The sequence below is a fragment of the Asparagus officinalis genome, chromosome 8, assembly GCF_001876935.1.
Source record: "Asparagus officinalis chromosome 8, Aspof.V1, whole genome shotgun sequence".
NCBI classification, from domain to species: Eukaryota; Viridiplantae; Streptophyta; class Magnoliopsida; order Asparagales; family Asparagaceae; genus Asparagus; species Asparagus officinalis.
Window position 1 is genome coordinate 42,878,124 of NC_033801.1, and position 27,390 is coordinate 42,905,513.

Sequence of the window (27,390 nt, forward strand, 5' to 3'; positions counted from 1 at the left end):
TCTCTTTTATTCTCTTATGGAAAAAATACTTAGCCAATTTTTTATTAACCTTTCCATAAGAAAAAGAGCTCATATTTATAGAGTGAAATGTGTTCATGATATGAATGACTCATCCTATGAGTCATGCAATGAATCATCAAAAATTAATGATTAATCAAGTGAGTCATGCAATGAATCATCTTATGAATCATTACATTTCAAAACCATGTGCTAATAAACCATGTGCTCAAACCATACCACTAAGTGACTCATCTCATGACTCATTATACATGGTATGTGTATTTCATAAATGAGAATACCAAATTATTATCACTAATACAGTATTTCATAAATACGGTATATAGTATTATTCCAATCTTTAACTAATTAGTCACTATATGACCAAATAAATCAAGAGTTGACCAAAAGTCAACTGTTGACCAAAAAATCAACTAGTTGACTAAAAGTTAACTTTATGAGAAAAATACTAGAATTCATTTCCTAAGCACATAGCATTCCGATTTTACCGATATATATAATTGTTTATGTGTATCCGGAAGAAATCATATATGCGTATCAATCATACGCATCACTCCATAAATTGTGTTTCATAGGATTCAAGTACGCGCTTGGTGTGACTCTAGGGCCCAACTTAAAAAACTCGATAGTAGATCATATCCATAAGTACAACAGAAGTGCTAGCTACACATGAAGACCACCCGGGTATAAGTTGTGATAAAGGTCTGCAAGATGCTTATCCAATTTTATCAGGACCACTCAATGATAATACCGTACAGTCCGGTCTCTTCGTCAAACCATGTCAAACTATTGAGCCTAGGGTATGGCAAACTGTCAAAGCCTAATAGCTTGATTAGTGTTTATTGATATTAAACTCATAACCTATAAGATCAAACTGACACTCAGTTTATCTTATTCACCTTGGCCAAGGATTTCCAGGCTATAGTTATATCAAATAATCTTATGACATCAACCCCTATACTGGGAGAGACGAATCCCTTCTTAGCATCTCAATATCTACTTATGTCTCGAGATGTACCCAACAAGAACCGTTATGCACAATTGAATAAGAACTGTGGTTAGGTAAAAGTCTAAATACATCTTTACTGACATATAAGATATCGCACTCATGCCTCAGGTCAAGAGACTACTATGTACTATATCACTTGAGAACTTCTATTTGACAGTTAAGTATATTACCAACTAGATATTCTCGGCGAGTCGTTCAGTCAACTCATTCACTAATGAGTCACTTGTATACTGTATCTTGATGTCTCACATCAATGATCTAAGAGATTGATCATCTCCTTCAAAAGGAGAAATAAAGCATACACTAGTCTAAACCAAAGTGATGATGTCCTATCTCAACACTTCATCAACTAGGAACATTTTAGAATATACGTTACCGACTAATCAGATCTCTTCATTACGATCACTATCCGAAATGTCTGATAGTCTAGTATTTATTCTAAGGACATTATCTGTATTTTTAGAACATCAGATAAATCTGATCAAAATAGCATACTATCATTTTGAACAATGATGTTATATACATATAGGTCATGTTATAATATACAATAATTATCTGCAGGGCACCTATATCTAATAAGTTATTTACGACTTGATATACACAAGATCTTGATTTCTGAATTATATTGCTTTTGCCCTTGAGCAAGTTTTGAGCTAGTGGCGGAGAAACGAGACCCCACTCACTAGACGCCACGTATTTCACGTGTATAGGACTTAGATAACCTTTGTAGTTATTGCTTTTCTTTATTTATGATCATTGGGACCGTTTCCCAATACCGCTGACTATTGGCCAACGTCTATCTAGTCGCCCACAAAGAGCGAATCTCCTCGCCACAACATCGTCTTGGAACCAGCCACGTAAACGGCATGCCTTCCTAAGCTCCAGTCATTTTAGAAAAGGGGTGGCCCCCACCACGTAAGCCAGCTTGCGCCATCTTTCGGGGGGCTAAGCTCGCAGCTCCACGCCGCCGCGTGTACAGAAGGGAAAGCAACTTGACACATGGCCTCTGCATGCCGTGGGCCCGCCCGTCTATAAAATCGCCCAATTTGCTGCCTTCCTGTGCTACGTGTCAAGTTCTCAAGACGACCAGGCCCGTACGGATGGACGTCCTCATCCCTTTTGTCGAGCGAGAGCCTTCAGGAGTCTGCTTTTAGATTGTTGTCGGGCGTCGTCACTGAGAGCTGACGGGGGGGTTTGCTTGCGAATGCAAGCATCGTTGCTGGCACGCGACTGTTCTGCAGCGGGTAGCCTACATGTAATATACCGGGGCGCAAGTGACGGTCGGCGGGGCTGGAGCCCTGAGGGCGCGCCCTCGAGGAGACAGGAGCAGGATTGGCTTCGGTTATTGTGGTGGGGGATCTTTTTCATGAAGATTAACCCATGCAACGGGTTGCTTTTCTGCTGATGGGCTGTTTGGTTCGTTTCTACAAAATTATGGTAATGTATTCCATCGTAAAAAATTAAATTTACATTTTTTTTAAGGATATCTAATGAACCCAAAACCTGTGTTTAATTTAGAATGATAAAGCAAATAATAGGAAAGCATAATCAAAACTCATGTTTATTTTATTTTCAAATAATAAGAAAATAATCATCAGACTTAAAGAGAAGAAAAGCTGAGCTGACAAATATGTCGACTCTCTAGCTCATTTCCAAGTGAAAAGACAGGATTTTTGTTGTCCAAACAATATCAATGTTTTCTCTCTTTTTAAGAAACATTTTTTTAAAAAAAATTGAAACAAACCCAACTTTTAAAATCACATAATTGCTCTTTCTTAAAGAAAAATTCTTTAAGGACCTAAAATATGGGACCAATAGGGGGGATAAGTGAGGTGTCCCCCTCCTATTGGATAATGAGTTGGCCGTCATTAATGATGACCAACTCATTATCCAATAAAAGAGGGACACCTCACTTGTCCCCCCTATTGGTCCCATATTTTGGGTCCATGTAGCAAAGCTCTTTTTCAAAACCTACTTTTTTTTTTTTTTTAAATGATGGTTTCCTAAAATTTGGACCAAACAAACAGTCAAACGTGGGACCCTGTCACCACGTTCTGGGACCCATGCCTCTCTGAATTTATACAGCAGTCACTAAAAACACAACGAGGCCTCGAGACCGTCAGTCACGTGGGCAAAATACCGTGTTTAATGCAGTATACAGCTAATGAGACCCCCCACAGTAAACGCAGCAACGTTCATAGCTCATAAACAGAGTTTTCCCGAACACAAAGAAACACACAGGAAAAAAGGCAGCGTCACAACACTGCTGCTGCATATTCTTCATGTGTTTTATAACAACACCGCCGCAAGAAACTTGATCAACACGTATCAATTATTTTCAGCTTTGTTTCTTTTATTACAGTCACAAGTAACCAGATAGAGATTTGATCCATTTTGAACGTGCAACACGTACGTAGTAGGCAATAAACAGATCAAAACGGTGCTCTCCCGTGCGACTCTTGGGAGAGATCATATACAATGCTCATGTAGCCGACGTAGTCCTGGGGCAATTGTCAATACTGCATGCTAAGATATCTCTGTAATCACGGGAGATTGTGAAGCGATCACGCACCTCCCCGTTGCTGCTTCTTTTGTACTCGGCTAGAAGCGAGGAATGATTGAACGCTGTGAGCTTCACAAATCCATAATCACGGTCCCTGACGTGACTCCATTTTGGTATCTCGGGACTGAAGTCGGCAAGGCTGGCTCCACCACCCCCGACTACAATATGGGTGGTTGCTTGGAAGGAGCCACTGTAGTGATTTGATCCATTTTGAACGCATATGTTCTGACGTAAGGAGGGGGGAAAAAACAAAGTAACTAAGTTGGAGAATCCCAACTTATTTTCTCATATTTATAAGTTATACTTAGTAAGGGAGCACGTGCATTGCACGTGCCCGACGGAAATTTTGATGATTTAAAGGATTAATTTCAAAAGACGAATGATTTTAGGGACTATATATTATAAGAAAAATCCATTATGGTTATTTGGTAGCTTTTATTTCACTTTGGCGTCCTTGATGTATTTTTCTAACATTTTAATCCAAAATTTCAGACATATTTTGTTTCGATATCATATCCATATTATATCAGAATTTTCCATTAAACTTATATTGCATCAATCAACATGTGTTTAATAAGTGACGCAATGCATTTTAAAAAGGACAAAAAAGGTGGATGTCCAATATTAAAAGTTGTGTATAGAGTTAAATTTCTTGGTGATTAAAATAATTAAAAAGGAATTTACCACCATACTTCTGATAAGCTAGATGTAGTCTAGATTTCCTATTTATCTGATGTTTTTTTATGTGTGTATGAGATATATAGTTATAGTTAGTACTAGACATTAGATGGTTTGTTGTATATGTGTGCAAGTATAGATGTGTATGCGTGCGAGTGTATTGTTGCTAATCACAAAGGAAACCAAAGTTAGGAAGAAGACTAACTTTAACGCATGAAAAGAATGTCCACATGCAATTAAGTTAAAAATGCATGGCCAAAATTGTCTCAATAAATTATTTCGCAGAACTGCAAGTATCTGGTCCCTCTTTTTGTTGCACAAAATTAAAGAAATATATACATGAAAATAGAGTATAAGAAGGAAAATACAGCTAATGCTAGAGGGCAACTAACATGTTTGGGTGAAATAGGATAAAAAGTACATAACATGAGGTAGGATGAATATTAAAATTTAGAAAACTATTAATTAAGTAGTACATAATTATATTTAAAATTTAAAAATAATAAAATGTGTTACTCGGTGATAAGTGCTAGTAAACAAATTGAATCGTGATAAATATAAACTTATAGCTGATTAATCTAAATAATAATATCTTTTTCACTTTTGAAGACCCAAATGCATTTTCTAAGGTTATTATCTCCTAGAGATAAGCTAGAAATTAGAATACTATTGTAATTAATTAATTAATTTCTACAAAAAAATTAATTAATTAATTAATTAGTCTCTAATGTCTGGAAAAAGCCGGGTTAATTTAAGGTGGTGTACTGATTTAAGAATGTGGTGGGTAAAAATTCTCATATTATTTAATAACTCTACTTTTTTATATATAGGTAAAACTTCACATATTATTTACTAACTCTACTTTTTATATATATATTGAGGAGCATGTGCATTGCACGTAGCTTCTTCAGAGTTGTTGCGTATCGAAATTCCTATTAGACCGTTGAATTCTCATAAGTTGTTTGAAATAGATCACTACAATTACTAGTTCTACTCTTTATTTGAAAAACTAATTTGGAATGATCTAAGTATCAAGGACGTGATATCAATTGCCCTTATTTGAGGGATCAATTTTAAAATAGCTTAAGAAAAGGGGAACCTAATAGCAACTTAAATGACTTGAAAGACTATTACCAATATATAAAAGATTTAAGATATTAATATAGAAAAAAACCCTTTCGATTATTTGGTGGCTTATTTTCATTTTGGCGCACCAGAGTTATCTAGCCTTTTCACTTTGAAGTCTTAGAGTATTTCTTTTGACAATAAATAGTATTTTGTTGGATAAAAGGAGAAACAAATTATTTAATAATAAATCTCCATCAAAATGTCAGGCTAAATTCTTCAAGTCAAAAAATTATATCATTCTACGATCTAAAGTTCATTTAAACTATTTATAAACTTTCAATACATAATTCTGAAGACTTGTAAAAATAGTTTATCTATACAAATCTAAATATTCACACAAAATTTAGGGCTATTTAGTATTGGTCCCTCAAATTTTCAATGGCTCTATATTAGCCATTCAAACCTTTGAAATTACTCATAAGTCCCTTAAATTTGAAGGGCTCATACAGTATAATATATCAAAGAAAAATGTGTACACTTTGAAGCATCAAGCGTCGAGGATAAATCTTTGAGATATCAAAGTCAAAGTTAGAAAATTAACTTCAAGGTATGAAGCTGCAAATAACCCAGCTCCCATTTACGTGTATAACTACAAATAATTGGCTATTCACCCTATAGAATGTAACTATGTATCGTGTATTATACATCCTAGCATGCAACTATACGCTTAATACTATGTAGGTATCCACTTTGTGCTATGTAAATCACCATTGTATTTTGGGTATATGAAAATGTATAAAACTATGTTGGTTTCAAAGTAAATTGGGTCAAGCATTGGGTTAAGTATCTTATTGCTCGGCAAAATCACCTCTGTGGGTCCCACCATGTATTTTAAAAATTATATTAGCCAGTTGTGTGATGGGACCCGCCTGCGTACCGCAAGCTTTTATGTTCTACAAACTTTCGCAAACTCATGTTCGGCTTTTTAATATAACTAATGAAAAATAAGTACACAAGTAAATTTTACCAAACATGTATCTCAGACTCTTCTTATAAGTAGACATACACCTATAACTTTACCTTTACTTTAGTGTAATTATACATATACCACCATTCCTTTCTAATTTATATGTAAACCACCTTAAGAGTTTGATTTCATTTCAATCAACCACTAGGACCAAATATCTAGCTTTAAATCTGATTCTACCCTTACAAAATGAACGTGATTTGCACGTGCCTCCCACTCTTACCCGTCCTTAACTATACCGTTAACCCATTGACCAAACCATTAACACAAAAAAATAAAAAAATACATTTAAATAAAACTGATCCTCCCTTTCTCTCTCTTCGGCTGAGTTAAAAATCAATCCTCCCCCAACCACCAAACCCTAGATCCATTAAACCTTGCAAAGAAGAAGAAATCTCATCAAATTTTTGCTATTCATCTATAGATTGAAGAAAAATGTCTCAGACTTCGCTCCCCTATGAGATTGCTACTAGTTCTTCTTCTTAGACTCATTACAAGCCTGAGGTGAAACACAAATGTGGGTTTAGGGCTTCTATGCTAACATCTCGAGCCGAAAGGAACTTCAGATGGAGGTTTTTAAGCTGTCATTTCTATTGCAAGATCACTGGTAAAAAAAAATAGAAAGTAATGATTTTTTTTAGTGGTATGACGGAAGCCAAAACAAGTTATAAATATGCTAATGATTGAGAAGAAGATGGAGGAGGAGCTCACCGAGATGGGTAAGAAGTATGGAGTAATGGAAGAAGAAAATAAAAGAATTGAATTTGAGAATAAAGTACTTACGGATGAAATTTTGCAAATGAAGGAGGAGATGTGAAGAATGAGAGAGATGTCTATGGTGTAATTTGTTAATATTCTGTGTAATTTTAGTAGTTGTGATTTTTTTCTGTAAGATTTCGTGATCATTGAGAATTAGACCTAGTGTTAGTCCTAAAAGCATATCTACTCCAGTGGCATAGATCCTCAGCCATGAGTATGCATATGCGTCTTTATCTAATTCTTTCATCTATTTGCCAAATCAAATTATACTCTTGTTGAAGCCCGACAAGCTTTCCAAATGGCATCTTTGAATACTTGCCTGGAAATCTTTAGTTGATGTTAGCATGAATATGCCGACAACAAAACCTTATTTCTGCGTTTAGTACTACAATACTCAATGCCTCAATCAACCCTTACACACATGACAACACACATGAATAATTCAGCAAAGAACATCATATATCACATGAAATAACTAAAAGGCAAATAAGTAAAGAAATGCATGTGAATATATCTTTAGTTTATCTGACATAAATGACCACCCATTAGACTAAACAGGGCCAATATTATTTATCAGACAATGAAGAAACCAACATCATGTATCTTTGTTCTCGACCTCAACCACAGCATATGCAATTGGAAAAATGTTACCATTCCCATCTTTTCCCACTGCAGAGAGAATTTGTCCAGTGTAAATCCCTTTCAAATGTCATCCATCTATCCTTATAAGTGACTTGCGTCCTCTTTTGAATCCCTATTTACAAGCTTCGAAACATACATCCTCTAGAATATAGGTGTTAGTTGCCTTGGATTATTATCAACTCGCACCATCATAGTCCCATAACCTCTGATATTGTTCAGTTGCATCACCATGTATCTTAAACAGAGCTCTCTATCTAGCTTTGTATGCGAAAGGCTTAACAATGGCAATCTGAACTTGTTCGATGGAATCATTTATTTCCATTGTGGACCATCCCTCCACATCACCTGATATTTTTGTACTAACCAAGTAGGAGAGACTTTGGATATGTTGTGTCTGCAACCCCCACAATTGTCATGTCCTAGCCTCAATGACTTGGTTTGGATAGTGACTTCATCTGTCACCTTTACACCATGAACTTTGAATCTGCATTGATCTTTACAAGTATTCTTGCACTTTAATTTCCTCCCATGCTTGAAGTTATCCTCACATTTACGCCTATACTTGCAATAACTTGAAATCCTATTTCTATCATTGTGTAAATAGTACTAATCATACCCTTCTTGCACTGCATAAAGCTTCAAAGTTTTCTAAGTATATCATTGTTTGCAAACATTAGTCCCAATTTCAATGGTTTGTTTAGATCAATTCAATTATTTAATTCAACATATGGATATACCTCATCATCAAATCCATACGAGCTCTCCAATTCCTCTATATTGCAATCCCTATCCTCACTAATATCAGGAAAGTACTCCGCATCTTCAAAATGCTCTGAATTACTAGATGTCTAGAGCACTCTGAGCTGCAATAGTCTCATCCAAATCAACATTTACATGGTAAAAAAAACATCATTAACAATACCAACATCATAATCAGTATTAGTATCGGAAAGCTCAAAATCTAAATTATCTATTACTTCTTCTGCACACTCATTCTACACCTCTACAGATCCGTGAGAGAAGGTTAATAAGGGCCTATCTTCCTCAAAATCTTCGAGATCCATCTACTAACCATTCAGGCACATTCACATCTTTTTTGAGATAAATCTAGCTCATGGAATTAGATTGAGGTGGAGGAATATTGTCAAAGTTTGGAGAAATTAGTAACTCGTTAGTATTAGACAGAGGAGTGTGATGTGGAAGTAAATTGGCATTGTGTCGCATAATTAGGGGTTCATTGGAATTAGATGGAGGGGGTGGAGGTGGTGGATGTTTGACATTGTCTTGTTCAAGAATTGGGGGCACATTGAAATTAAACGGAGGAGGTGGATGTTGAGGATGATTGACATTGTCCTGTTCAAGAGCTTCATCATCAATGACTTCATCAATCATATTCAAGAGCTTCATCATCAATGGCTTCATCAGTTCCATGCACAGGTTACACAGAGACCTTTACATTTGGACCAAGAGAAACAACCATATCTAGTATGTCTTAGTCCTTAACTATTTGTCTTAATCCCTTGGGCCAATGTTACTATATCTCAATTGAATTTTCAAAACATCTTCTAGCTCCTACAAAGACAATTTATCAACATTGTGATCATGTTTTCTATGGACATATCCCTCCACATACTTTAAGTTGACCCATCTCCCTTTCAAACCTACCACGATGATGATAATGCCCCTACATATTTAAGTTGACCCCTCTCCCTTTCAGACCTACCACCATGATGCTAGTCAATCGTGAAAACATAATCCCTCCTAAACACAGTTACATTATAGATAAATATAAGATCTTTAAAGCATTTGCAACCCCACAGGATAAATGCATGACACTGAAACTTTAAAACAACATAAATTATTCAAAATTGAAATCTTTAACGTTAATTTGCCAAAATTAAACCACAGATATAATCAAAGTAAAAACCCATGAAAAACCATATGAGTGTCACCTTAAAATAACATAAATTAATGCAGTCAAAGTAAAAACCCATGGAAAACCATATGAGTGTCATCTTAAAATAACATAAACTATTCAAAAAATTTAGATTTAATGTCAATTTGGTCGAATTTAACCACCAACTGAGTCAAATAGAAAAGCCCTAAAATTTCCAGTCAAACAAACAAAGCCCTAACCTTAACCCTTTTCAGCTTTTAAAAACTTAAGCTCTACAATTGAGGAGCATAGCAATATAACCCAAAATTTAAAATTGAGTTTAGAGTACATGGTCTTGAAGAATACACTTAGGTCCAAAACAATGTCCCCTTTCTCTTTTGAATCATTGCCTTTTTCACTTTTTGATGAAAATGAAGCGTTAGGACACTCTAACAGAGAGATTCCCTAATGGAATGCTTATAGTTTCCCCATCACTTGAGAAAATGATCCTATGAGCATCAGTATAGGTGATCTTTCCTTTGTGTTGGGCTATAACGGAAACCACGAATTCGAGAGCCATTTGGTGTTCCAGACCAGTTCTAACAATGCACTTCTCGGACTGAGAAAGATAAACTGCTTAGCGCTACATCTTAGAACTCATTAAAGCTCAATTCGCATCATTATTCTCGATAAAAAGGATGAGGGAAGCTCCAACAGCAAAATATTAGGACAAATGCTTCTAAAATGAACCTATTCTCATGCAATAGTCAAGTATTCTTGACGTATCGAGTCGAAACTTCCAATATGAATAGTTCTATTTCTCGATGGGACCCCGTGAAGGGATATAACTTAGCAGTAGAATGTTACCAACCGAAATGGTTTCAAAAAATTAGTTGGTAATTTTTCCAATATATAACACCCATAATGATAAAATGATTTGAACCATTTACTAAAATAAATAAAGAGCATATTGCCCTTTATTATCCAATGTTGAACCGACGACTTATGTATTAAAAAAAGGAATTTTTTGGATTTGTAGGAAGAAAGGAAATAAAATGTATATATATATAATATTTTTAATTAAATAAAAAACAAATAAAGAAACAACTTTGCTGACAAATATATTTTTTGCTCTAATAGAATAACAAAAAATGGAAGGGAAGAGGATTTTTAAGGGTGGGGGATGGGACGACATCATCGTCTTCAACTCCTCTTGTTACACTACTTTTCTGCGAGACATTGTGGGATCATAAGAGACTAATGATCTTTTATAGTAATTGACGAAGCATGACATCACATCTTGTCTTTAGTATACGAGTAGTACATAACTTATAGTATAGTTAGCATTATTCAAAGTTTTAATACATAGGAATTCATGGGACATGTTCAACTTTTTACTTATCGCTAGCCTAATTACTTTTTGGTATCTAAATCCTTAGGTTTTGAAGAAATATAATAGATGAGTTCATGAAAGTGACAGCATGTATCAGTAGAAGTATGTTAAAAAACAAGAAAAAATACAAACGGTAGTTGATGATGAGATATTCAATTTAAAAATCGTAATTTTACTCATAACGGAATATTACAACTTTCAACATTTTGGGTAAAAAAACATTTGGATATTGCATCTAAAAGAGAACGAAACATCATAATGATTTGATGATTTAGTGTATGATTGTAACACGAGTCATCATCTAACAACAGAAAGTGTTAGTAGATAAATGAAGTTCAACAAAGGGTGTGTTTGGCAACTCACCCAAATTGAACTAGGAATAATCCTGGTTCAATTCTATCTCAAACCAGTTTTAGTTTGAACTAAGGGAGGGCTGGTCCAAACTAAAACTGGTTTAGTGACCACTATTTGACCTTAAAAACTAGGCCTAAATTTTTTCCAAACTTAAAACTAACTCAAAACTGGAACATGTTCAGTCCTCGCCCAGTTTTAAAAGGTTGTCATCACACCCTTAAGAGTTACGATCATATAGGTAAGGGACTAATTTTAGGTTATTTTTAGAAAAGTAGTATCTAAGACGAGGAAAAAGTTACCTGGTAGACTGGACATGTTCTTTCATAATTATGTGCATGGCCATAGAAAGCAATGTCAACCTTGTATTTCTGCCAGAGTTCTTGAAGGCTCTCTCTTCCCATCGGTTCCCCATAAGCCCCATTATCAGCATAAAAATCGGTGGTTGAGTAGCCAAGTACTCGATGAGCAAGAAAGATCAACCATGGTTGTTGCTTTCTATCAACTGATGATAGACAATGTTCAATGAACTTATATTGCTCGGTTCCTGGTCTCCAATCATGCTCGGTGTCAGCTATACAAAATCGAAACATACCAAAATCTGTTGCATACCTGAAAAGAATAATTTACACTATCAAGATATTTATCCGCTCCTTTCTCCATTTCATGATTCTAAATAGAAATGCATGTTATTTTAGATAAATAAATGTATACAATACCGCTAAAGCAACTGCCCGAGCTGTTTTTGAACAACATTGCAATATTTTGACATGTGGCAGTTATCCAGCCAATGTTAAATATAAGCTTCCTTCATCCTTTCATCCTCTTTCATCCTTTCATCTTCTCCACTCTTTAATTTACTTTTTACATTTCCCAGGTAGTATTTAATGCTTGCAACAATCAGAACCTCTCCCTGCATCACAATCAAACCTGCGAATCTCTACTAACCTTTCAACTTATTCTTAGAAATAGATAACATCTGTGAAATTCCTCTTAAATCCTCTTTGTTTTCCTCCTCTTGAAAATAAGGAATACAAGAAGGAAGAGAGATCCTCATCCTCCACTTCACCTTCCCTCATCTCCTCTTTCCTCTCTCTCTCTCTCTCTCCCTCTAAGGACATTGCCGGCATAACCCTCCTACGCATCCTCTATCATCGACCACTATACCTCCCTTACCCCAGATCAATTTCTAATCTCCTTTCAAAACCCAAACGCCAATTCTCTCCTTTTTTCCCAAAATAAAAAATTGAAGCTCTAACCACCGCCATCCTCCATAGCCTACACCCTCGTCTTTCGCTACCTCCATGAGGACCACGACAGCCCGAAAAACAAACACAAACGATCCGAACCCGAATCAGAAACCCAATTCCAACTTGAATCCATGGATCTAGACACCAACGACGAACTTCCTTCATCCAAGCGCTAAGATCTCCCCCTTCATCCCTATGATTATTAATGGTTGTCAATTGGGTTTTTTCATTATGTAATTATTTATTCATTTGGTTTATTTAGATCCGTAATTGTTGTTAATTTACTTTGCATGAGATTATCAAAAGTGACATTTTTCAAGTGAACTATTAAGTGTTTCCACCTCTCGTTCTTATAGATCTTTAAGTGGACTATGTATGCTTCTGCGCAGATTTCGATGCTGCATTCTGAGCTATAACCAAGTTAACCCAGCAAACAATCATAGGTGTTAAAATAGTTGATTATTACAATATATGAATTTATCTCGAAATATTTTCAACATTTCTATTGTTGGCTATTCTTTAATAGGTTTTGGCTAAGCAAAATATGGGTTGGTTATGACTATGCAAATTTGTAAGATGTGAGGTAGAATAATGGCTAGGTAAGATTTATGATAGTTATTTTTCCTTATGCTTTTGTTTGCATTGCTTCTTTTAATAGTTTAACCATTACCTTTGGATATGACAGTTGTCACTTATTATTTTAGTTAGTAAGTTCTATTAAATGATTAATTTTTATACAAAGGAAAATATTTCTCAAACCCTAAAAGGGTACACAAACCATGAAATATTGTTGAACCTCACAAGGTTTACACAAACTTTTTTTCTTCTTTGATTTTATGTCAAATACAAATCAAGCCATCAAAATCTTTCGCTAAACCAAACCTTGAGTTTTAAAGGTTTGAGTACTTATTGGACACTTCACTAAAAGTGGGTTTTAAAGGTTCGGAGCATTACAAATTAGTATGATTGAGCAAAATATTGTATAATCATTGCTTGCTTCTGCCTACAATCAATGTTCACGATAATTAATAGTTTCTCCATTTTCAATATCTAACGAGGGGACTAGATGTATGGTAATTGTAAACACAGAATACTAATATTGCTCAATAAAAGTTCAAATTTTTTGCTAATATTATTGAAGAGCTTAAAAAATGAGGATGTACGCTGAATGGGTTAAAATATATACATTGTTAACTTCTCTATCAATTGCATAAATAGTAAGGCAATGCTAAATGCTCTAGCAATTAAATAAATAATAAGACAATAATCTCCTACTAAGGTATGGCTAAACATCATGCATGAAGGATTTACCATTATTAATCATGTCGGAGGACTATCCGGATATGTTTATGAACTATCAAAATTAAAATCCACTGTTAATTTTTGACAATAAAACTACATACTCATGTTTATATCAAATATTATATAATACAACATAAATCTCATTTATTCTAAAAACAAACAACTTAGCTTAATCTCCTTTGCTGAATATTTTAATTAAATTGTGAAAATTCTTATGTTTATAGGCCATAAACACATGATTTCAAATTGTCTGCATTTCAATTTTGAGAGATGGCATTGCTTAGAGTTTTACAAACGCGTGAATCAATTATATATGAATAAATGAACTTATTATACCAAGCATTCATTGATTGAGATTAAATGAATGAACCTTATTATCACAAGCTCATTCATTAATTGGGAACTGGGAGCTACCATAAGAATATCCAAAATTACTATGTTTTGCTTAATTTCCTCTTTTTTCGCATTATACTTTAATTATGGCATTACATTTTTATTATGGTCGGTAGTCAACTTGGAACTTGTAGTTGCGACCATAGTAGTTTACTTTCATGTTTCCATGTTGTATCCTCTGTAGACTCTAGGATTATATTTTGTTATTTAATTTCCTCGCATTGACTATTTTTTTCATCTATTATTTACCCTTTTTGGAGAATACTTTTTATACATCAATTGTCAGCAACATGTTTATTTCTGGAAACTTTGAATAAAGTAAAGCTTATCTAGAAATTTTGAATAAAGTAGTGGTATTTACAATCTTTGATTAATGATATATTTTTTGTGACATTCAGTAAAAACTTTTTTTTTCTTTTCTAATAGAATCTACAAGACTGCTTTAATTTGTTATCCTTCAATATGTTGCTTGAAGGTTTCTTCATAGTTTAGTCTGTAGTTAACTGTGAAACAATCTTTTGTTAAGTTGTTTATTTATGATAGGAGACAATTTTCAACCAAAACAGTCATGCAAATTAATTCCATTCAACATGCAATTAACCTTGAGATACTATGTAATTGATAATAGACAGGAGAGAGGATATTTTTCATTATAGATGATTGCATTCATATCTCGGATATTTTTCATTATAGATGATTGCATTCATATCTCAGGTTAAGCCACATATATGGCCATATTGAAGTATATTTCATGTGGTTAAGTAATTCACAGTTAATGATGTTTGATGAAGGAGAAGACATGTGCCTTGACTGATTTTCTTTCTTTTTTTTCACTTTATTTGCATAAAATAGATTTCAGGTTATGTAAGTCTATTAGGCGTGCCTAGAGAAAAGTCTTTAACAATTCCAAATATCTCACAGTAGAGAGACAATTCATAGTCTATACCCATCTATTTGATTACTAATTCCCTGGAGTCCGTTACTTATTATTGCTATTTTCCTTTCTTTTCTGGAAAATGCGTATGAAAATCTTAGCCTGACAATAAACATATGCAGGTTTCTAGAGTTATTACTTACAAAATATTCATATTCTTTGATGAGTTTTTTCACTCTTACTGGATCTTTAGTCATGGTTTTTTTACCCGGTTAGTTGGTTGTGCATGGTTTTATTGACTTTGAAATCCGAAAACAGTCTCTTAATTGTTCCTCTTAATGTGTTACCAATTTTAATGTGTGACCAGTTTTTATGATAGTCATCCATGACTCTTCATTTACTATTTGAACTTTCTTGATCGACCATAGGGAAATTAATGCTTAATCATCTTTAAATTGGTTCTAACACAAACCCAATATATCAATGTTCGTTGACACATTAAATTCGGGCCAGTTCATTTACTATATTCTGTTTTGGCTTCAAGGAAAGGAAGTTCTTTTCTTTGTTTAAAAAAAAACACTTTGCAAACTAGTGAAAAACATTTAAGTTAGGTATGTCTCATCTTCTTTTCTATTTTATCTATTTTTTGTATCTTTATTTTGTCTTTTGTAAATCAACAGGCTTCTAATCAAGTTCTTCTATATGTTGCAGTTTGCTTGGATACTTTTATCCAACTTAAACCGTTTTAAAGGGGGTGTAATTTCTATAGATTATGAATGTATGTTTTAATTTTAATAATGATTCATATTAAGATTTCCTTTGATTCAATTGACTTCTAATTGGGTTATTCTTCTATATGGTATAGCTTACACGGATATTGGTATACAGTTGACACATTTTGAGGGATTAATCTCCATATATTATGAAAAGCTCCAGGATATTCTTTGTATTTGCATTTGTAATTCAATTGTACTTAGTGAATTAGATTTATAACAATGAGAGAGGACTGTTAAGAGTGTTGTGTTAGCTGAGTTTGTGGAGAATTTAAGAGCTTTTGGTAGCTTAACGGGTTATTTCAAAATGATTGCAAGGTTAAGTTGTCATTTTGAACCACTACAGTGCGTTGCTAATTTATTTATTTATTTAATATTATATGAAATAGAATTTGGATTCTTGATGTATGACGGTCAAAATCATACAAATAGATTTATTTAGAAACTATCCATGGGGACCGTCCAGATGAATATATTACAAATCAATGTTATAACAATAGCTAACACAAAGAGCCTTACTATTATTCTACAATCGAATAATGGAGGAAACTTCACCTTTTTTTTCTTCTTATGAATATTCGAATAGTGCAGGAAAATTCACTTTTTGTTCTTATGAACTTAACTGGTACTGTGCTTTAATTAAGTTTCACTAATTATTATGAATATTTATGCGTATACAGTTCAGGTTGGGCTGAGTAATTATTGTGATTTTTTTGGGTATAAAAAATATTTAAAGTTTGTGATATTTTTCCATCAAAAAAAGTTTGTGATAACTTTTTATTTATAGAAGCTTAACAATAAATAATCCGTGCATTGCAAGGGTCTGAAACTAGTAGCTAAATATGTAAAGTTCCCAACTTGTATAGATGAGAGCTGGATCAGTCAACTTGGCATAAAACTATTAATGGGACACGGGGTACTTACACACCGTTTTACTCAAATAAAAGATGCACTTTACACAATAAGAATAAGAACATGGAGCTTGTGTTTCAAACAAGAGGTCCTTATCAGTGATAATTTTGGCCAGGTTGCATGGTAAGATAAGTGGTACCTTTATTATAGATAACTTGATGTGATTCCCATCTCTGAATCATCTATATGACTATAAACCTGCTACTTTAGGTCCATTCATGAAACCTTTATGATTTCTAGAAAGCATTAAGATGAAGGGTTCAAAATCAAATGAGAAAAAAGCAAGAAAAATGAACACATTATCAAGAGGAAAAATCTAAAAAATTAGGCATATCCATAAAGGAATGTAAATTTGGCTGATGTCTGGCTACCTGATAGCTTAAATTATACGTAACAGATCAATTACCATGAAATATCGAATGATTAAAGGTAATGGAACTAGTTCATTAACGTATGCAAGAAAAATTGCTTCCTTTCCAATGGCATACCAGAATTTGGCCCTGTTCTCAGCAGGGACGTAGAACATGGTTTCAGCAAGAACCCCGCATTCACCACCAGAATCTTTATTCTCATAAAAGGAACCTGATCCAGGCCAATCCCGTTCATGGTTACCACTGTAATATAATTTTCATGTGTCAAATTATATCTAGTTCGTTGGAGTTCCCAGATTGCAACGCAGTATGTGAGACTAACCTTCCTACCATATAAGGCACTGCTGAAGCAATAGGTTCAATTTGTGAAGTAAAACGGTCCCACTGAGAAATGTATCCATTGGCATAACATAAATCTCCAATATGGAGAACCATATCTATATTCTTCAAGTCCTTGATAAGCTGATTAGTAGTGTTCAGAGAACCAAACTGGAAGTTCTCATACTCATTAGAACCATCAGCTTCTGCCTGCAATAAAGAGTAAGTACTCCACAATGACATATTTCCCAAATAATTTCATGTATTCATGCTGCCACAGTTGTATTGGGTACTTTCATTCAAGAAAAGGGCAAATCCTTAACATACACTCCATTAGTTTATTCTCCTTACCTAATTCGAATTCAGTGTTAAGCTCCGTCGTGGTTGGTTAGTTTTCAGTATTTCTTACGTCATCAGTATAGTGATAGATCATAGAGTAGGGGTATGCATCAATACAATATAATATTTACTTCCATTTCACGTAAGTGAATATTGAAATTTCAGGCACATTGAGCAGGGAAGATTTACCTTTCCTAAATCACCAAAAATGACAACTCGCTGTAAAGATTCTTGACCTGGATACGAAGATGCTCTAAAGCTGTATGATTTGCTCCAAATATACGAACCATTAAATAATTGATGTCCAAGTCTGTAATGGTACCTGAAATCTCAATAAAACATGAGTAGCACAGCCCATGAGATTGTTTAGATGAAAGTCATTGATGACTGCACCATATAACTGTGTTGATGAGCAGAGTATTTACAGACATTAAATTAGGCCATAAGTCCTTTAGAAAACTTGTATGTATGAAACCAGGATCACGCCAACCTACTGTTCTTGCAGGTGAACCTGTTAATAACAGTGAAAGTAAATTAATTTTAAGTGAAACATGCTCCATTAACATTATAACTTTTCCCTTAATTTGTGCAAGTTCGAGTAAAAAAATATGAAAATCTTGCAGGTGTATAATAACACCTCACATAAAAATGGACACAATATATTTATTTGAGTAACTAGGTTAGTTATTCCCATTAAATAACACTACCACATAATGAAGCATCATTGAGTTCAACCTCTTCGAAACTCTTGATTGAGAAAGGTTTTTTTTTAATGGGGGTGGGGGGGGAGAAGATATTTGAACGCCGTTAATGCCACAAGGTAATGATATCAAATTGGAATATAAAATTGCAATCAACACTAAGAATAAGAATAACATGCATATACACAAAGCAATAGGTGAAAAAGATCTCTCTCAAAGAATCCTCTCTTCTTCTGAAAAACTTGAAGAAAATAAATTTTCCAAAACGTAAGAGATACTACGATTAAGTGGCCGAGCAACAAAAAGAGATCGCACACAAACATTAGTGGTGATTCAAATTAAAAAGGTAACAAAATATAATCTTATCCAGAAGACATTTATGATATTCTATGTTGTTGCATGAAAAAAAAAATGATTTGAGTTTAAACTATCAGACAAGCTCAGATGTTGAACAAAAATAAATATGAAAGAAGATGGTGGTTGCTGTGTATTAAAAGACATTGAGAAAGCCTCTTAATGCACTAAATGAATTGTAGGTCAAATTTATAGGCAGTTCAGGAGATGGATTCTCTTCTAGTTCAAAGTTTAACATTTCGCATCTACATGTCTAGGTTGCTTAGATTATAGAATGGAATAAATGAGAAAAGAAAGAATACAAACCACACATGCTGTGACGATCAAAAGTAAGAGTGCCAGCTGGAGAACGTATTCTTTCTCTTCCATGTGGACCCCACTCAACAAAAGGTTTAGCCTCATAGATGTTGTATCCACTTGTCCATGTCACTGTCATCTGATAACAAATCTTTCAACAGTAACTACATTGAAAAATAAATACAAAGAAAATTTCTACTAGGAAAATATAAATGTTTTTGCTAAGAAAATCTGCAATGTAATACACTTCTTACTTACATTTTAACAATAACAATCGGTTAAATTACCAAATTGGCCTATAAAGTGACACTCATTTACCAGTAAGGCATAGAAACTGACGCAGGTGATAAGACGCCTATAACGAGACACACTTAACCAGTAAGGCCTACACTAATCGTTGGTTTTCTTATTTGAGCGGCAAAGTTAGGACTTTTTGCAAACACACCCTCAAATCCCTCATATTTATCCTGCAAATTCTACTATTTGCAAAAAAAACCAACTATTTCTTTCTCTCTCTCCAGCATGCATCTCCTTCTCTCCTCCCAGTCCCTAACCTCCCCTCTCATCCCCCACTGCCTCTCCTCTCCCACGCCATGTCCTCTCCTCTCCTCTCCAACCTACCTCTCTTCTCAACCACTCTCTTCCATCTCCCTTTACTTTCCTCCTCTACTTCACTCCTCCCCTCTCTCATCCCCTTCCTCTTTCTCCTCTCTCCTCTCAAACATGAAGCGTAGGAGGAAATGGAGGAAGGGGGAGTGAGAGGGGAGGAGGGAAGGGGAGGGGGGAGAGGTTGAGAAAAGGGGTAAGGTTGGAGAAGAAGGGAGGGGAGATGAGGTATGGATATAAGGGAGGAGAAAAGGGGAGAGGGAGTGGCAGAGATGAAGGGAGGTTGGGGATTGAGAGAAGAGGAGGAGATTGTTTGGGGTCCCCTGGGGGAAGGGGGGATTTGGTTTTTTTGCAAATAGAAGATTTGAGGGAGTTAATATGTAAATATGAGAGATTTGAGGAGTATCATATCATACTTCATACTCTCATTAAAAGTGACAGTTTGGTAAAACTTTTTATGGTCAATTTTACCCTTAACTTTTTTTAGATGATCAAACCTAATTAATAAAATAATCTTTAATATGAAATATTCTAATATGATCCTATCCTAATTTAATGAAATATCTTTAATAGGGTATAAAGTTAAAATAATGTTAGAGGCACACCACCCACCACAACCCCAACCACACTCCCCCCTCTCATTGCTACAGTAAACCAGGCCCCACATGGGATTTTAAATTCTTTAAAATCTCATGTGGGGTCCAGTTTACTGTAGCAATGAGAGGGGGGAGTGTGGTTGGGGTTGTGGTGGGTGGTGTGCCCCTAACACCACTCATAAAGTTATAGATAAATAGGATAAGATCACAAATTTGAACATTAATTCGGATAAAATCAATTGCCGAGTCTTAGTCTCGGTCAGAAACAATTGAAAACATGTCCAAATTAATTGGGATAAAATGAATTAATGATGATCCAAATGTGTTAATAGGTAATATATAATTTAGCAGATATTTTCGAGCAGCGTAAGGCAGGAGTAAAATATTTTGCACCCAGACTGTAGGTTGGGCCCACATTTTATACTCCCCAAGTGAAAATCCACTCAAATTAAGTAGTGACAACTATACACTAGAGTCTGACACATAAAAAAGTAAGACCATTTTGCATAAACTACGAAAAAGAAGTATGAGTTGCGATGGACTCTACTTCTCTGTATCTAGAAGTACAAGAATAGTACGAGCCTATTTGCTTTGTTGCACAAATAAATTGCAGCAAATATTATAGCATTTACTGCAAGAAATCAACTTTAAATTCACCGTTTGGATGTTTACAATTGCATTCTAGGAAATATATTTTCAATACAAATTTAGTGTCTGGTCAAAATAATTAGTGCAAAAGCTACATAATTTTGCTATATAAGAAAACTTTGGTGGAGATAGTTTTCTATTTAGATTTTTAAAAAAATTGACGAGGTAGAATTTACATTTATTTTTTACTTTTCTTTCTTGAATCTTGCAGCTTTTCTTCTCACCAAATTGGCCTTAGCATTTGTTGGAGTTTTTCTGCAAGCTACAAGTCTATTTACCTTTCCTAATTACAAAATTTAAACCAAACATTGCATTTACAAATCCGCTTGCTCTGTTTATACTTGCAACTCTATTTCCATCCAATCAAACAGTCCCTCCAACTCCAACTCTTATAGTACACTTATCAATTTTTATTCATATATAAATTTCAAATGAATTATCTCACAAATAACAAGTCAACAAAATGAATAAATAAATACGCCAGCAAACCAACAAATAACCATATAAGCAATTTAGAAATTCTATCCATCCGATTTTATGAACCAATTTTTTTCCTTGCTTCTTTAACTTTGAAAGCCTGATATCTTAGAACAACTACTTGAACAATATGAATTTTACAGGAAGAATCCTAAGAATTCTGAAAACATGAATTTAAACAGTCCCCTTGAATAACTTGAAGTTATAAACAACCAGAAAATTAAGAAAGCAAAAAACAACTCCCTGTGAAAAATCTAAAATTACCAACGAAATAAAAAAATATAGAAAAACACAATAAGAATCACAAATTTTTATACAGTCCCATGAATAATCTGTAATTAAAACATCCTGGAAATTTAAAAATTTCAACGGACCCAAAAACTATGAAGTTTCTAAAGTTTTTGAAAATACCACGAATGTTCTCTTTGGCGTCTGCCTCATGCTCGTACGTATTAGCATTAGCGCAGTGCGATTCAGAGGCTCTAGATGGTCTCTCGGCTGCGAAGACCATATGCACTTTTCCTTCTTACACATTGAAAATATGGGTGAAGCTTAGAGGCTACCAAACTAAAAAAGTTACAAAAACCCCTAAAAATTAGAAGATTTTGAATAGTCCCCTGAAATCTTTAATTACACCCTGAAAATTCAAAAATTATAATAGCCTTAAAAATTTTGGAAATTACAAAAAACACACGAGAAGTCCAAAATTTATTAAAAAACACCTTGAAAATTCAAAATACTTGATCAGCACTCTAAACAGTTTGAAACTACAGGAACCACTGAAAATTAACAAATTACAACCCCAAAAAACATTAAAAGTTACAAAAACAAATCGAAGAATTCAAAATTTACACAAAACACCTTGAAAAACTAAAACTTTTTATTATCCCTATGAACAATATTAAACTACAAAGTCCCTTGACAATTTTGAAAATTATAAAAACTCCTGTGAAAATTTGAAACTATAACTAACAACTGAAGACAATCTTTATGCTCTAAAAATTAAAAACAACTCTCTAAAAAATAAAAAAATTACAAACAAGTCCAAAACTTACAAATAATCCCTATTAAAATCTAAAAATACAAGAACATTGATTTTGGAGTTCAAATCAACGCAATGCTCCAATAGCAATTTTATGGAAGCGTAGTTTTTTGTTGGAAATATTTTACCCATACTGAAAATCATATTAGTTTTGCATTTAGTACATCTTGATATCTAGTTTTATGATGTTATGTATCATATAACTAATTTGCTTTGTTACATATGGATTTAATTTGAATTTTTCATTGCGTTATGCATTTACTATGTGGCATAACATGTGCAAATTTTTTTTGAGGAAAATACACCTTTGATGCACATAACAAAAAACACTAACAACTACAACTATTACATCTTTGGAGAACACGTTAATCAAACTCAGGCTCCCCTACCGGGGAGCGACACAACTTTACATGTGACCTACTGGGATACCCCCACACGTGCAAAAAATTACAAGTTGGAATCTTTTATATGCCTTTTAGATCAAAGTTTGTAATAGCATGACTAAATTCAATGCAATGACAAGTTTGATATAAGTCTATAGAATTTTATCATTGTCTTATCATCATCAACTAGAGATTTAAAATATATATATTATTTAGTGCAATATATTGTACAGTAACTATGAACTATTTCACAAATGAATTATAGAAAAAGGCATAAAACACAAAGAAATAATCAAACTATTTGACCCCGTGCATTGCACGTGCATCCCTCTAATATATGTAAAACGTCCTTAACTTTGCCACTCAAATAAAAAAAGGGTGATCAGAGTAGGTCTTATTGGCTAAGTGTGTCACTTTATAGATGTCGTTGTCGCTAGCATCAGTTTTTATGCCTTATCAGTAAATGGGTGTCACTTTATAGGCCTTTTGGTAATTTAGCCAATAACAATAACTAAAAGTGAGAAGCTGAGGAAACTGATGAATATTTGTCACTAAAAGAATGGATGAATCAGCATCAAAACTCAAAAAGATAATGGATTCAAAAGGTGGAACCTATCTTAAAGGCATGGCTCACTATGTGAACTATTATTCATAGTATTAGAGTTCAAAAAAATTCCCTAAGATATGTAGCATATGTTAGAGTTAGGTTACCCGGACACTTCACCTAGGCTCCCGTATATGTGTCCTAATCCAACACTTCTTGTATCTGTGTCCATGTCGGACACTTCTTGAGTATATATATATATATAGAAGTGTACTCAATTATGCAACATGTTGGACTCAGAAGTTGTTCGTTTTAGCACATATCTAGTTCATAAGTATGATTTTAAAGTCATTTGGGTATCTAGTTCAAGAACGAGGAGTTTTTCAATTTATATTCTATTTGATAAAAGAAACATAAAAATAAAAATTATATAAGGATTTTAGTTCTCATAATATGTGAATGAAATTCATATAGATTATTAATTTTAATATGTATATATCAGTGTCCTCGTATCCTAACTTTTACAATTTTATCGTGTCCCGTGTCCGCACCCATTTCCGTGTCCGCAATCGCACCCATATCCGTGCAACACAATGTTGGAGATAGAAGTGCTCCAATAGCAGGAACCAAAAATCTATCTACTAGCAAAATATAGGAGCGGACAATCCAAATTCAGATTGCACGATTAGTTAATAAGGAGAATCGACACGTATTGGATTTAGGAGATCACATAATATTTCAAAATAATAAATTAAAATATTGCGAGAAACATCAGTTCAAGGAAAGACGCGTATAGAAGTACATTATAAAAGGATCAGACCAACTCTAACGGGAGATGTGGAAGCGTGTCTAATGAAGAATAGAGATTTTTAACACTACAGCAAGATACTACCCCATAAAACCAAAAAAAGGTGGGTTGGGCATAGTGAATGGACTGGTTAAAAAACATATTCAATAAGATCATAAAAACCAGAAAAATCCAAGAAAAGAGGCATAGTTCGATGATGTAGTGTTATCAGTAACAAGAATTATATAGAACATTGCACAACGGAAATCTAATTCATACTTAGAAATTATAGTGTATAGCAATGGAAAATTAGCAGCATATTGACAGGGTAATCGTCCCAGTTTGAAGCTTTCATTTAAATAGACGGTAGATGGACGCAAGATTGTTACAAGGATAATCAGGTATATTGCATTACTATATTCAACCCGCCATCATACATTATCTCAAAGCCCCTTGCTTTTCATTTTTACTCTTCCTACAAACACACAACTGCTGGTTATTGTTATCGATAACAAGAATTATAGAGAGCATTGCATAATGGAAATCTAATTCATACTTGGAAATTATAGTGTATAACAATGGAATATTAGCATCAACTAGGGTAATCATCCCAGTTTGAAGCTTACATTTGAATAGGCAGTAGATGGATGCAAGATTGTTAAAAGGGTAATCAGGTATATTGCATTACTATATTCAATGCGCCATCATACGTTATCTCAAAGCCCCTTGCTTTTGGTTTTTACTATATTCAACCCGCCATCATACATTATCTCAAAGCCCCTTGCTTTTGGCTTTTACTCTTGCTACAAAAACACAATTGCTGGTTTCTTCACTTTAAGGTTTCTCTTGAAGATGTGATTGTCAACAAGAAAACGTTCAACTTTTCTAGATGAGGAACGGTCATAAATCATGTAAGAGAGGTTCAAAGTTAAGCCTATAAATATTAAGAAACGGAGTGAATACAGGAGGACAATAAGGGTTAAACTGCAAGAATAAGGTATAAGATATAAACCAAAATCACGTCAAGCTAAAGCATGTTAAAGAGATGAAGCCATAAAAAATCTACAATTTGACTTCTCTATATGGCATACTTATCAGTTATCCATTAAATGGAAAATACATAGAAGTAACTTACATCTGTCACAATAATTCAGATAAGTAGCGGTTAATGTACAAGAAAAAGAAAGGCTAATTAAACTTACTTCATTCCAGGATTTTCCTTGAGCTAAGCGAGGGTAGGCAGGAGCCTTTGGATTCAGAAATTTTACAATGTTTGAAACAGCTATCAGTTTTGGCTGTCATCAGAAAGGGCAAATCCAGCCAATGTTAGCGTATACTGATATCATAAAGTGAAAAATGAGAACAGATATACGTAAAGTAAATCATGATAAAACAGTGTCAATTAAACAACAGCATGCATGAACATTTAACCCAGAAATTTGTAATCTATTGTCATCCTTAGGCTTTTTATTTACGCAATCATGATGCTGACGGTAAATGAAATGGTCATCATTTTTTGTTGATTATCAACAAACATCTCCATCAACAATAAATGCTTAGGATCAGTGAAACTTGAAACTTGTATGTCATGTATATGCTTCGTAACATTCTATATTGTTGGAAGAGTGAGATCCTTGTATAACCAATCAACAAGCAGTTTGGACGCATACATTTTGGAGACCACCGGAAAATAAAGCAAAAGAGAAGTCTCCCCTCTGGTTGATCAGTTGAAGTTTCAAAAACCCCCTTCCCGACTTCGAATAACTAGGACTTGTATAATTTGCGCTCTGGAACTGCATACGAGTGACCTTCAATACTGTTATCTTCAAAGAAACATTTAACTTGCCTAGTCTTAGAGATGACAGGACCAAAAGAACAACAGTTCACAATACCAACCTTGATAGGGGAAGTACAGAGTAACGGAGGCTGCTCTCTTCCACTCTCTGGCTCACAGACAGAAGTGCTGAAGAAGAGCAAAAGATAAATAAAACAACAGAAGAAGTGCCATTTTATTATGTCTATTGAATCACAGGCTACAACAACAACCAACACGTGGTAGATTATTTTTTGCAATCTATGTTAATGTTTTTTTTTTAGAAATAGCTTAATAAGCCTTTTAATCATCATCATCATAACCACGCCATAGGAACAACTTTGTAAAATGTTTAGGCATCTACTTATTCACACTTGGATCTCTCAAAAGCTATACGGTAAGTTGTTGGTCCCCACCCCCCTCCTTCCAAAATAAACCGAAAGAGTTAAAACGACAGAGACCTGAAATTTGCAGGAGAGAAAACTCCAATCCAGTCTTCATCTGAAGGATTTGGGCGGCCATATTCCAAGCTTACCCATTCAGTGGTCTGACCCTATAAATAAAAACCAAACAAAAGTAAGAGAGGAAAAGAGAAGAGGAGAAGGCAGCAATCAATCTCTGAAGAATACCTTCAGACCGAGAAGGCTAGGAGAAGCCTTGACGTAAGCTGCGTCGTGAAGGGCCATCGTGGCTCTGCGTACGGAAATCTTAGAGAGCGGATGCTCCCCGTGCCCCACAACAAAACCGAACAGACCCGCCGCAATAACGGCCGAATAAATCAACCCAGGAGGATACTCCGTCATCACCCCTCAAAAATCCCTGGGATATGCAGTTCGAGGGGGGGAAGAAGCGTTAGATTCAGAAAATATCCTCAATGGCCGTAGCAAACGTTGAAGGTAAGAAACGAAGCGCTTTAGATAAACCCACCAACGACGACCTGAAGAGAGAGGCAAAGGATGAAGGCACGGCTTGGATCGCCGGGGGAGGAGCAAGTTGATGTATGTGTAGAACCGAGGAAACAGGAGAGTCAACAGAGGGAGCGAGGAGGTCTCTTGCCCTCGCGTCCTTCTTTCCTTCGATGATTTGGTTACCGTGTAAGCGGCTTTTGACATTTCTAATATTTCGTATGGTTCAATATTATTATTACAGGGAAGCAAATCTTACAATTTATAATATTTTGATTGATTTGAACCCAAATTATAGGATAATAAATTCTAAAAAAAAAA

General features: G+C 34.5%; 1 protein-coding gene across 2 annotated transcripts; it reads right to left on the reverse strand.

Moving 5' to 3' along the window:
• Positions 3,161-27,257, reverse strand: LOC109820378 (probable inactive purple acid phosphatase 1). 2 transcript variants are annotated; one of them, XM_020386507.1, is made up of 13 exons: positions 27,102-27,257; positions 26,794-26,983; positions 26,626-26,717; positions 26,248-26,314; positions 26,022-26,144; positions 25,554-25,646; positions 19,278-19,407; positions 18,346-18,427; positions 18,106-18,238; positions 17,582-17,787; positions 17,377-17,502; positions 11,687-11,996; positions 3,161-3,815 (listed from the first exon to the last, which is right to left on the reverse strand). In XM_020386507.1, the coding sequence occupies exons 2-13, from the start codon at positions 26,965-26,967 to the stop codon at positions 3,510-3,512; spliced, it is 1,842 nt and encodes a 613-aa protein (XP_020242096.1). In that variant the 5' UTR covers positions 26,968-26,983; positions 27,102-27,257; the 3' UTR covers positions 3,161-3,509. The 2 variants fall into 2 exon arrangements, with proteins under 2 accessions (XP_020242096.1, XP_020242095.1); XM_020386506.1 differs by having other exon boundaries at positions 27,092-27,257.

Excerpts from the sequence above, each read along its gene's own strand:
- LOC109820378 (XM_020386507.1), bottom strand. The coding sequence starts at position 26,967 with ATGACGGAGTATCCTCCTGGGTTGATTTATTCGGCCGTTATTGCGGCG. Across the intron at positions 25,647-26,021 it reads TTTCCGGTGGTCTCCAAAAT|CCAAAACTGATAGCTGTTTC; the intron begins GTATGCGTCCAA and ends TTCTGATGACAG. Across the intron at positions 17,788-18,105 it reads TTTTTGGTGATTTAGGAAAG|GCAGAAGCTGATGGTTCTAA; the intron begins GTAAATCTTCCC and ends TCTTTATTGCAG.